The 13,148-nt window shown below is 44.7% G+C and overlaps 1 protein-coding gene across 10 annotated transcripts in view; it reads right to left on the reverse strand.

Moving 5' to 3' along the window:
* ITIH6 (inter-alpha-trypsin inhibitor heavy chain family member 6) overlaps nucleotides 1-13,148 on the reverse strand; it is a 62,475-nt gene that overhangs the window by 22,560 nt on the left and 26,767 nt on the right. For 6 of the 10 annotated variants that reach the window (XM_053292695.1, XM_053292692.1, XM_053292694.1 and 3 more), the window contains 2 exons: nucleotides 5,435-5,470; nucleotides 2,399-2,553 (listed from right to left, as the gene is read on the reverse strand). In XM_053292695.1, the coding sequence (XP_053148670.1) occupies nucleotides 2,399-2,553; nucleotides 5,435-5,470 (191 nt within the window). Of the gene's footprint in view, nucleotides 1-2,398; nucleotides 2,554-5,434; nucleotides 5,471-11,334; nucleotides 11,609-13,148 lie in introns of those variants that run through there. The other 4 variants (XM_053292699.1, XM_053292698.1, XM_053292696.1 and 1 more) reach the window with 4 other exon arrangements.

Consider the following 13,148-nt stretch of genomic DNA (forward strand, 5'->3'; position numbering starts at 1 on the left):
CTCCTTTCTCAGAGCTGGAGCACTTCAGCCAGTTCTTACCATTCAGGGAGTAGCATGGTTGCTGCTCCCCTCTGGTTCCCTCCCTGGGGAAATGGGTGCTGTTATTATGGAAAGAAATCACATTGTCAGCCCCTCCTCCTCCTCCTCTTCCTCCTGCGTGATCATCAGAGTTTAAACATTTCTGGGATAATATGGGAAATGACCACTGTGTGGGAAGCATATGGACATAGGACACTGCCTGCCTTCTACCAAGTCAGACCGTTGGTAATCTTGCTCAGTATTGTTTACACTGACTGGCAGTGGCTTCTCCAAGGTTTCAGGCAGGAGTCTTTTCCAGCCCTACCTGGACATGCTAGGGATTGAACCTGGGACCTGCTGCATGCAAAGCAAATGCTCTACCACTGAGAAAGCTGGCCCTTGGCTTACCAGTAGATACAGTGCAAATGTAGGCCCCACAGATAAGCATTCAGCACACGATTGGTTCAGCAGGTTCTGAACTCAGAATGCAACGACCCAGATTCACTGTGCACTGCAAAAATGGCTAAAAGTCTACCAAGTCAACATGATTATGGTGTCCTCCCAGGAATCTTCTGATAGCAACTCCTCTGACAACCACCAGGAACCACAATCATCTTCAACAGAATTTGTTCGACGCAGAAACCCCAAGCGGGACAGCAGCGACTGACCCCTGCACCTGGACACAGCGTGTACCCATCAAGTCTAGTAGCCATTGATAGACTTGCCCCGATGAATTTGTCTAAGCTCTGCTTAAAGCCATCTAAAGTTAATGGCCATCACCACAAGTTGTGGCAACAAATTCCATAAATTAATTATGCGCTTTTGAAAAAGTGCTTCTTTATAGCTGTCCGAAATCTCCTGCCATTCAGTTTCATGGAATGACCCTTGACCTTGCTTCATGCCCCATGGGCTTGCAACCTGGCTGCAACAGGCTGTCCCTCCCAGCAAAGGAAAGGGGCATCTCTGCCTTGCAGAGGGTCACTGAAATATCCCCAGAGCAAACCCATTAACAATCTGCTCCATTGGCCAGGGCAGTGAAGGAAAATCAACTTCCCACAGCAGCTTAAACAAGCCTCGCCTGTGTTCCCGGCCCACTGAGAGGTGAGGCCAGAGAAGCCAAGCCAGAGTCAAGCAGCCTCTGCCGCCAAGTTTTCCTTGGCTGCAGGGACAATCCCTGGCCTTGTCCCTCAGGGATCCAGCCCACTCAGGGGAACCTCCTCCTCTATACTTTACAGTAAGCGATTAAGTTGCATGGGGAGGCGGAGGCCCATCTCTGAGGCGGGTGTGCGTGTGCGCGCGCGCATGGGTGGGACTAATGGGGATTAGCCATAATAAACCTTGCCAAGAGGATGCTGGAACGCACGCCAGCCTTCCCTGGCGTTTCTCACAGTTCTGCAAACAGCTCCCTTGTCTCAGGCCAACTCATGCAGCCACTAAATATGTGGCCAGTAGAAGCCACCTAATGGTGCTGCGGGGAAATGACTTGATTAGCAAGCCAGAGGTTGCCAGTTCGAATCCCTACTAGTATGTTCCCAGACTATAGGAAGATGCTGAAAGGCATCATCTCATACTGCGTGGGAGGAGGCAATGGTAAACCCCTCCTGTATTCTACCAAAGACCACCACAGGGCTCTGTGGTCACCAGGAATCGACACTGACTCGACAACACACTTTAGAGTTGCCACATTTGGTTTGGGACCAACTATTGCTCCATTTGCTGTTAACATTTGAAGTGCAGACATTAGCAAGTGAAAATGCTGACTCTATGCTGTGAAAAGCTTCGTTTGCCGATTCCTGCAGATCAGCTGTTAATCAGACTATACTTTCATTTGGGCTATCTAAATTGTTCTTTCTTAATCTCCTTCTCTGTTTTCTCCTCAGTCTTTCATCTTCCCAGCCTTTATCTTTTTCTACTCACTCCCATTCTGTACATTACTTTCTGCATCGCTCAATATAATCGCTATTACATCTCAACAGGCGATTCTCCAGTAGGGTCTTGCTGTGATGGTAATAAATGTTATTTTATACATAGACCCTCTCTACATTTCAATCCAATGTTGGTTTTATTATACCAGTTCTATGGCTTCTCCCAAAGAACTCTGAGAAACGTAGTTTTGTGCCATGTTGAGGATTGCTTGTCTGACATCCCAAATTATTGTTCACTGAACAACAATTCACAGGATCCCCCGGGAAGAAGGAATGGTCATTAAGCCAGTTTATGTCTGCATTGTGGGTAGCTAGATGCACAGAGGAGTAGCATTCTATCTACAGATTGTGATCAGAGAATGGGAAGATCAATACCCAGTGCAGCCATGTTAAGCTGTGTTGTGGTGTCTCGGTTCAAAGAGTGCGTAGACTCTCTTTCCCTAGTCCAGACTCACATGGTAAAGTTTGAGACAAAAGCTGAACTGGGCAGGTCCAGATCAAAGACAGCTTCCTTTGCCTCCGTGTGTGGGTTGCTCAGGAACATCCATACCCGGGTGGAGGCATAGCGGGACACAATCATTGAGTGCACCAAGAAGCTAGAAATAGTGAGCTAGAGAGAGAAAACACAAGATCTATCAAAACAGGGTGTAGCCGTCCACCCTAAACAATCAGCAACAAACAATACAACACAAAAGCTGTACCTGACTCATTTAGAAGGTAGGTGCATAGGAGAGTTTTGCGAAAGTATCTGAATAGAGCATTTTGAGCATGCAAAGTGTTTCACACCTATTATCATGATGTAATCCTTACAGCAACTCTGCAAAGTAAGTAGTAGTATTCTCAAGTTGCAGCTGAGAGGGAGTGGCATTCCGAGTTTGTGGCAGAGGCGAGAATCAAACAAACAGGGCAGTCCTGATTCGCAGTGGAGTCTTTTAGCCACTATGCCATAACAGCTATCAAGAACTTCTCTCCCACTCTGGTTTGTGTGGGATCCCAGGATAAAGAACAGGGCAGCTGGCTGGCATTCCTATGGTGTATGGGTGGTATAGGGACAAAGGCAGTCCTTATTATGGCCTATCAAGCCATGACTATAGTGAATCTGATTTAATTCATGCAGCTATTAATTTATGTATTGCTTGTTAATAACCCTTTTGCTTGTACTCCTCAGTTAAGCTCATATTTAAAGATCCATTTTCACAGGGAGAAGAGAGAAGCCCTCCATTCCCCATAAGTTCTAATGGGCCATTGTTTGGGGGCTGACTCCAGACAGAACTCAGTGGGAAAGCTGGGAGGCAGTCCCCCTCTTTCTTTTCCCCTCTTTAATCCCAGTTACTTGGTTGGAACTTAGGCATAGGAAATTATTTTGATTGTCTACATCTGTCCCATATCTCCTCTTTCGGAGGAGAGTGCCCAAGACTGACTATAAAGTACAGGGTTATGTGATGTCAAGGAACACACCCAAAATGTGTGTTGCTCTTCTTTAAAAGCAGCCTTTTTAGGCTGGATCCTGCTAATTAGCCAATCTGCAACCACACAAGCACTGCTAGCCTGTGGTGGGTGAAAAGACAAGTATGCATTTGGCTAGCACAGATGGACTAAGCTTCTAAAATAACTACTGCAGGTAGCTGCAACCAAGAACTGATACTCTGCCTCCTACACTGGGTAACAGCTTAGGGCAACATGTGGCCATATTTGAAATCTCTGTTCTGTATTTTCTTTCATTTGCATATCCTTATTTTGCCATGAATTTACTATGCACTGTTGTTCCTGCAGAATGTATGTGGGAGAGAGGGGCTGAGATAAGTCTAAATGGCCTGGCTTTGTGACATACCTACTAATTGCATTTTGCCCAAAACCTAGATCCTAACTTCCAGGAAGCTTTTCACACAGGGCTTTTATTGCGAATCCACTCCTGATTGGAGTGTAACAGTCCACGTATTTGTTGGCTTTACCAAGATCTCCCTGCAGGCTTTCAGGGACCAGGACAGACAGGACTTTGATTTTCCCTGAATGGAGGCTGTGAATTCTGGCTTAGCCCAAAATATGTCTGGTTTTTTAAAATCCTCTTGTTTCAAAGGCTTTTGAAAAATAACCCGGGGCTTTTGTTATGCCCTGCAGTTTTCTCTGTTATGTTTGAGGTGGTCAAACCAGTAAATCAGGGTTTTTACAAAACTCAATGAAGGGGAGTCTGACAGCTGTTTTGGGTATGGTCTGCTCTAAGTGATTTGCAGTTCCGGGGGTGGGGTGGGGGTTGTTGTAGATTGTTGATACTATGTTGAGGGAGGGGGAGGGAGAAATTCTTGCGTTAAACTCAAGCACAGACTGCAAAATGTGTGTCTTGCTATGTTTTACATAGTCTTTAGCTATGCAGAATGGATGTGACCTGAACCCTTCATTGTCTAGGCTGATTCCATTAGGGGTGTGTGTGGGGGTGTGTGTGCAAACATTATGTGATGAAAGCAGTCACAAAGGCAACGGTTAAGCATCCTGCTGTTGGATCCAGATGTTTGACTACTCGTTCTTGCTCTTAACTATTTAAAAAAGAAGCTCTCTCTCGCCTCTTCCTCTGTGTTGAAGGGAAAACCTGGACCAGGTAGATGCGAATGCACAGGAAAAAGATCTGCCAGGGAGTGTGTGGAGGGGCTGGCAGCTATGTGAACTATCAAACTAGTCCCCTGAAGTAAACATCTTGTGAATCTGCTGTGAAGCGGATTAGCCCTTCAGATACCCCGAGGCATAAAGCCATGTATGAAAAACTTCCAGAGGAAACTTCACAGTCTGCTGGCCATCATAGGTAATTACAGCCCATTCTGTAATTGACAGGAACACCAACAGCTGTTTCACATATTATACAGCAGGAAATCCAGATTTGCCATAAAGTGTTCACTTAACAGGATGCAGCATCTAATCCCAATTCTTTAACAGGTTCACCTGTATGACATTCATGTTTGCAAACACTTGTGGATTTTTTAAAAATTTGCACTGTATACGTTTAAGTCCAACCTAAAAGTCCTTGGGCATGACACTAAAAACATAATGTGTGAAGAGGCACATAGACAGTTAATCAAGGCCTGGTCTACTCATGCAGCAAAATGAGATATCTGAGACGTTATAATGGACTATATGTTATAATGGACCACATCAGACTACAGTGGGGAGTAGGGTGCAATTTTTGAATACCCCCTTGTGTAAAAAAAACCAACCACCTCCCAGACAATGGAAAATGAGTACAGCAAAGAGGCAGGCTAGGACAGAACCCTTGCTCTTTTTTGACTTTCGGGCAGGTAGTGTTGTTGTTTTGGGGGGAGTGTTGTTTTCTTTTGTGGAAGGCCATTCAAAATGGCACCTCTCAGCCTACAGCTTAAAATATACAGTCTATTCTTTCATGTCACAACTCTTCTACCATTTCATGACCAGGCCTTGCACTGATGTGGTTATGTAGGAAAGGATGATTGATAAACCAATCAACTGATAATTAACATATCACCTACCTCTGTCTTTGGGGCTTTTCCCTGGCGTTTATACCTCTGTAGAAGAAAACAAGAGAGTTATATCCTTCAACATGAAAGGGGGAAGTGCTAAGACAAGCTTAATGGCAATAAACTATAGTGACTCTGGCCAGGAGTTGAGTGGGCATGGTTTGTGTATTTTACTGTCTTCAAAAAGCCTTCACTTCAAAGGCAGCTCCACCTAGGAGCAAGTGAATATCTTCCAAAGGCATGAATAAACAAGTGTGGAAGAAAATATCCCAGCATTCAACCTTGCCACCAAATGGATGTGGTTAAAAGTGCCTTTGGCCACAACCAGTGTTCCCTGTAAGATGGATTCCCAGATGTTGTTGACTACAATTCCCATAACCCCTAGCCAAGGCCATTGCAGCTAGGGATTGTGGGAACTGTAGTCAACAACATCTGGGAATTCCTCTTACAGGGAACACCAGCCACAACCTGATGCTGCAAACTGATGTTGAAAGCGCAGAGAACATTCAATGACTGTGAGCCTCAGTGGTGGGAGAAGGACAGGTCCAGACAGTGAAAAAGTATTCTTACTTCTCTCAGTTTACAGGCTGCCAAACAGGGCCTGGTTTACAGGAATGGGTAATTTCTTGTGGGGGCGGGGCTTGGCTGTACTCACCTCATTTATAAGAGTTACAATGCAATTGTTTTTGATCTGCTTTGGGTCATTCTGAACCAATTCAACTGCCTGGGGATACAAAGACCTCTTTTGGATTGGGCTCTGTTCTATGACTTTGGTCAAGGGCTAGACAAAGGCAAGTATTATAGCGTTTTAGGGTCTAGGCAGCAATTTGAACAAGAAATAATTATCTACCCAGGCTTAAGAGGCCTAGGATGAGGGGTGGTCCAAGTATTTGGGTGCCTAAGATGAGATGCCAAATGCTGCCAACCCTGTCACCTGAACCTTTTAAAGAGGTTGAAAGGAGCCTCCCAGTACAACTCCTGCAAGCCCCTGGAGTGCAAAGAAAGCCGCCTTTACCCTATTTCATGGCCACTGCTGCTGCTCCTCCTCCCTGCATCCAACACTCTGCCTGTTGGCGGAGAGTGGGGACATTGGAGCAACAGGAAGTAAAGAAAGAGACTTCCTGATAGTGATACTCCAACTCCCCCACTCTCTAACCGGTAGAGGGCTAGACACAGAGGAAGGGAGGAGGACAATGGTGGTAGCTAGTAAGTCACAATGAAAAATGTTTTAGGGGTCGTGGCAGCCAGAAGCAGGCCCACGAGGGGAGATAATCCATCTAAATCTGCTGCCTGAGGTAACCACCTCACTGTGCCTCATTAGTGGGCCCACGGTGCACATGGGTCCATTGCCTACCTTGGCCTTTAGGAGAATTGAGTAGCAAACTAAGACTGAATGCTCCTTGACAGAAAAAGGATCCTGCACACAGAATGTTTGGAAGAACGTTTCCAGCCTACTTGCCATGCCAGTTTATTTGGAATTTTCTTGGGCTTCATTTTTGGTATGAAGGTGCTCTCAGTCATGTGAACCCTCACCTGCAGTCTGAAGTGGTACAGCTCAACCATGGGTGATAACAAGGCTTTAGTGCAATCTCTCTAGATTTGGGAATGGAGCAAGGATGCTCAGGTCATGGACAGGCATAAGATAAGAGTCAGGGAAGAGGATTGGCAAGGTCAGGCTCAGGGCAGAATCCAATCTAGGCAGGAGACAAACAGGATTAAGTCTAGCAACACAAAGGCAGAAAGGCCGGAGACTCGTCAACAAGACTGGAAACAGGAATTCTGGGCTGGAAGAACACTCTTGAGAAAGTTCAGACACAGAACAATGACAGACAGAGGACCAAGACCAAGTAGGCCTATACAGAGAAAAAAATATCATCCTTGTAAGGCACATTTAGGTGCTGCTGTTAGCCAATCTACCAGCTGTCTCTTTCTATTTATTTCCCAGGGCCTGCTTGGAGGCTGGGACCAACCTCAAATCCCAATGTGCCTCATTCTGCATAAAGGAGGTAGTTCTGGGAGTCCTGACAACACTCCTGTTTCTAGTTTCAGGAAAAGCATAGAGACAAGAATAAGAGTTAAGAATGCCCAAGTCAGAAGAATTTTGTGTATGCACATGTCTGTAGCATGCTATATTGAAATGGGAGACATTTGTTTCTCTTTTAACAAAGTACAATTTCCAACAAGCAAGGAAGTATATATTGGGCCTATATGTTTTCTAACATGTCATCATACAGGTCAGATGTAAATTATGGATACATGATTTAAATGCCACCTTTTGCACAAGATATTAAAGATATAGGAACCATTCTCCCTCCATGGCATCTACAAAACTTTTATGTTCTTTTCTGCAAATGATGTGCCATCTGGCCAATGTCTGTGTGTTTTGACTCATCAACTAATTGGGAATTTCCTTCATCTTGCCTTCAGTATATTCCCAACTTGCCAGGTGTGTTTTCAAAGAATCCATAAAAGTTATTTTCCTAAGCTTCTGAAAGTCAAGCAAGTTTTACCTCAGGGAAACCAGTGGACTGCCTGCTTCCTTTCAGTTCATGCCATCCCCACCACAGGTGACATTTCAAATTCTACCAACTTCATTTTTAATCACTCACTCAGCCACTTCTTTCTAAATATGCAGACCCTTTCCCCTTTGAAGCCTGCAAGCACAGGAAGGAGGGTTATGTTCAGTGCCTGCTTTAAACAAATTGCCATATTCATTGGGTGGAGATATGGCCAGCCTAGGTCTAGGAACAAGGTACTTGGGATTCAGCAAAGCTATTGTTTTTCTGCCCAGTTGCACTACTAACTTCTTCTCTAGCTTTTGGATTCCATATTTCAGTATCGTGAACATTTCCTCATGTAAAGAAAACATTTTTGTAACTCCAATATATAAATATTGATTTATTATACTTAATGTGGCTCTCAGTGGTCTCCCATTCCACTGAGGTGGCTTCCACACTAATTAATCCTTTTATAGTATTGGCATCCTTTGTTCACTCACTTTTTATGTTGCAGTCAGTGTTTCCTGTGTTGTTCTCCCAATGATTTGTGGGCCATACAACAGCAGCACCAGCCTGTCCACTGTGGACAGGCAATGTGCTATGAAGGGTCCTTAGGACTCTCTTGTGTCTCAAAATTTAAGATGACCTTTTTGCAGAGTCAACAAATATTATTTATTTTTGATGATCCTGCTTAGAGCATTCATGAGTAGTTGAACCTTGAGTAGCTTCTTTTAATTGTTCCAGTGTCAGTTTCTGTTCCCATAATGGATGAAATTTTAGTTATTTCTTCTCAATTTGTTAAATTTCCTTTTATATAGCAAAATAGTGCTGCTATTCTGTTAAGACAAAATAATGGCCTACATCCAGTCTAGGAGTTGCACATGGGAAATGCTTCTGTACACACATGGAAGGAAAGGGTGGTTTTTAGTAGTCACCCCTTTCCTCTGCAGCTGTGCCTTGCAAACCCCTGAGGGTCCTGCAGCTCTCAGGGACATGTTTTTGAGAAGCATCTGCATCTGCAGAGGGAAGCAGGAATTAACAAAAAACCACCCTTCCCTTCTGGGTATTCATAGAAACACTCGCCTAGCACATCTCTTAGTTTGCATGTAGACATGGATGTCCGCCCCCGCCCCCCAGATTGTGCCAGTTCTCACTGAATTAAATGGGGAATACTCCCAAGGTTTGTTGGGAGTTTGTAAGAGGATTGGATTGCTGGCTTTGCCCCCACTCCCCAAAAAAGTCCTACAGATGCCCCTGCATGTAAGCTCCATGGGAGAACACAAGACAAGGGTAAAAACAAAAACGCCGGACAGAGGGTGGAGGTGGGGAAGCGGCTGACCATTTTGTTGGCAGGGCCTGTGATTATACAGGGCATCTCCCATTAAGGAAGAAATCTAATAGTGGGCCTGGTAAACTTGTGCCTGATAATTGGAAAACAGCTGCCAGTTGGAGTAGACAGAACTGGGCTGGATGGACTAATAGTCTGGCTCAGTATGACAGCTTCATCTCCCACCCTCCCTCTCTCCCTCCCTTTCACACACCCATAGCAAGGAAAACATTTTATGAATTGCTAATACACAGAGACAGCCCCTAACTATGAGGTAGGGGAGGCAGTCACCACAGGCAGTGCCTTTTGAGTGCAATAAGGAGTGACAGAATGGGAGACCTGACACAATCCTCTGGGGTATTCTCCTGCACAAGACCCAATGAAATTCGCAAAAGCTGCACAAGAGCACAGTAGGCCTCAGATTTACATTGATCAGCCTTAAGAGCAGTTTCCCTTCCTGGAAGTTTTTCACACGGGGCTTTTGAATTGAAAGGATGCATTCACATATTGGCTAGATTTCCCCCAAAGTCCCTGCAAGTTATCAGAGAGCAGGTCATACACAATTCAGGTTTCTCAATGTGCGTTAGAGTGTGATTGATTAAGTGCCGTCAAGTCAGTGTCGACTCTTAGCAACCACATAGATAGATTCTCTCCAGGATGATCTGTCTTCAACTTGGCCTTTAAGGTCTCAGTGGTGTATTCATTGCAGTCGTAATCGAGTCCATCCACCTTGCTGCTGGTTGTCCTTCTCCTTCCTTCAAATTTCCTCAGCATTATGGACTTCTCAAGGGAGCTCGCAAGGGCATATCTAGGGTGGGGCTGGCAGGGCACGTGCCCCGGGTGCCACTTGAAGGAAGGCACCATTTTTAAAAATTAATTTTTTTAAATGGCCACCGAAAACAAAATGGCCACTGCACATGCTCAAATGGCCTCTATGAGGCCCTAGGCCATGCCAGGCCTCGCAGAGGCCATTTGAGCATGTGCGGTGGCCATTTTGTTTTCAGTGGCCATATATATATTTAAAAATGGCCACCACACATGCTCAAATGGTCCCTGCGAGGCCCTAGAGGCCAGCAGGGGGGAGGGGGAACCTTTGCAGACCCCCCCATGGCATTTAGGAAGCCTCCCGAAGGGGCTACAGGTTAAAAAATTTTTTAATTTAATATAATATGTCACTGTACACATATTCAGATTGGCACTATGTACAGAGAATCAGGGCTTGTGGATACTGAGCTGAAGCGTATGAGCTAGGATTGTATTCATTTGCTCTTACTTTGCTTCTTGTGATAAGTGAGTTAAATGTGATGTCTTAAAAAGATTAATGGTGAGTTTGTCTTTGAATCAGTGTGAAATCCTTAGTATTAAGGCCAACTGGGAGTTTCTTTTTCTCTCTCTCTCTCATTTTAACTGTCTTTCTGAAATATTAGAATATATTCCAAGCAGTGACACTGCATATCCTAGTTATCTGAAAGATGGGTGTCAGATGTTTGGACAGGGGGTGCAATTTCAGTGCTTGCCCTAGGCACTATTTTCCCTAGATACGCCTCTGGGAGCTGGATCTTTGCATAATGTGTCCAAAGTATGATAGTTGCATTAGAGTGTAGCCTGATTTATATCTGGCATAAGAAAACCCATTATTTGCAGTGGTTTTTGGGGACAACTTCAAGTTTGCAGTAAAGCCTCCCAGTAAACTCATGGTAAAGCGTGCTGTGTGTAAAAGTCCCCGGGACTTTCATGCACATCAGGTTTTACCTCAAGTTTATGGGGAGACTTTACTGCAAACTCAAAGTTGTCCCAAAAAACTACCGCAGATAGTGGATTTTTTTTTTACCCTGGATATAAATTGGGCTACACTCTAACACACAGTGAGAAACCCGAATTGTGTGTGAACTGCTCCCTGATAACATGCAGGGACTTTGGGGTAAATCTAGCCGATATGTGAACACACACCCTCCATTCCGGAGGAGATGCGAGTTAAAGGGCTTCAAAAGCCCCCTGTGAAAAAGCTTATGGGGAGTTATCCAATCCAGCATCCATAGCTGAAGCCTAAACTAGAGCTTCCCCAGAGAGTCCCTTGACCCACATACCTGCCTGTTCCACAAGCCAACAGTCCTTTGCTGCTTTTCAACCTCTGTGAGTTGTCATCAGTCTTCCCTTTGCACTTCTTTGTTATTTTACCACTTCTGAGAACCTCTCTCGCTGTCCTGCTCCAACACTTCCAAATATTCGTTATGATCAGTTTAATTCCAGCCCCAGTTTTTGCCTCATCTCCAGTATAGTGTTCGCTTTTAAACTTTGGCTCCACCTTTCTATCCATCCTGATCCTTGTTTATTCATTCCTATCCCTTCCCTTCCAAGAGGCTCAGGGAGATAACAAAAACAAAATGAAATACATGCAATAAGCATGAAATGCCCAATTAAAATAATTAAATAACTCACATTGCTTAATCTAGGTCATTTAATAGTAGCCCAAAGAGAAATGTTTCCCAATTCTTTTGGAAGCTACACAGATGTAGACATTTGGCCTAGTTCTCATTGAAGTTGGAATTCTGTGTCTGGGCTGAACCACTTCAGACTGCAGGTAGGAGCTCACATGATGGAATGCATTTTCATACAAAATCCTGTACATATAAAACTTGAATGTAAGGAAGAAGGCTAGCCCCCTGGTTGCCCCATGGCAACCTTTTCCCCTGGCATGATAATTCTCTATGTCCAGAGCTCCCACCGACTGCTTGAAAAAGTACTCAGTCATGTGAATTTTCCTTTCCCATCAGAAGTGGTACAGCTGACACAGGTTAACCACCTCTGTGGGAACTTGGCTTTTGGCAGACCTCTAGGGGAAAGGAATCCCACAGTTGTGGGGCAGCCACTAAGAAAGCCTCTCTATGCACCTTCACTGTTTAGGCTTGATGTATGGATAGTACAATCAAGAAGGCTCTCTCTGTCTCCACTGATTTTCAGTTGTGCTGATACAATGGAAAGAAGGCTGTCTCTGAAGCATTTTGAGCCCAAGTCTCTGAGGGCTTTATAGTTGTAACTGTAGGTCAAAATAAATACTTTGATTCATACTGGCAATAGAGAGAGCAAGTGATGAAACTGAAACACTGTTGCAATGTGCTCTCTGTGATCCACCCCAACCAGGAGACAAGTTGAATTCTGACTAACCGAAATTATTGGACAGTATCAAGGGCAGTACTTTGGCCTCGAGATTACAAAGGCATTCATAAGAGTAGTCAAGCCCAGGTGCTCTCATTTTGACCCTCTTGCATGGCTTACACAGCCACGCATAGTTTAATGGATCTAGACTTATCACTTCCGTCTGTTCACATTTCAGGCTACACTGACCTATTGAATATCACTCATGTATCTTATATGCCCTCTGAGCATCTGTTTTGCCTTGTGCAATGTTGCTCCCCTGGCACAATAGTATGCACAATCCAGATTGAAACCCCTTGCATATATGCTGTTTGTCATTGTATTATTCAACCTAATAGGTAGATGGTGAACAGGTAGAAAGAAGGAGAGGGCTCTTGGTCCCTTGCATAGTTGGGTAGGGAGGTGGGATTTTAGCTGATGCTCCCTTCCACATCTCTGCATTGCAAGCCCTGTTCTGGATTCTCTTGTTTAGAGAAGCCAGACTGGTGTCCACTAGGAGCAGGGCTTTTTCAGTGGTGGCATGCAGCTCCTATGGGTATGCTAAATCAAAGTCCTTCTCTGAGAAGCCACATGACCCCACCTGACAAATTAAATGGGGTCTCTGTTTGGAAGATGGTGAGTTGTTTCTGCTCTCCCAGCACAACCACTTTCCCTTGCCTCACACATGTAACTGACCACTAGCCAAATTACCGCATTTTAGAATGTGCTGGGTTGAAAGAGTCTGACATCCTAGAGGCCAAGTCAG

The sequence above is a fragment of the Hemicordylus capensis genome, chromosome 2 (assembly GCF_027244095.1).
Source record: "Hemicordylus capensis ecotype Gifberg chromosome 2, rHemCap1.1.pri, whole genome shotgun sequence".
NCBI lineage: Eukaryota > Metazoa > Chordata > Lepidosauria > Squamata > Cordylidae > Hemicordylus > Hemicordylus capensis.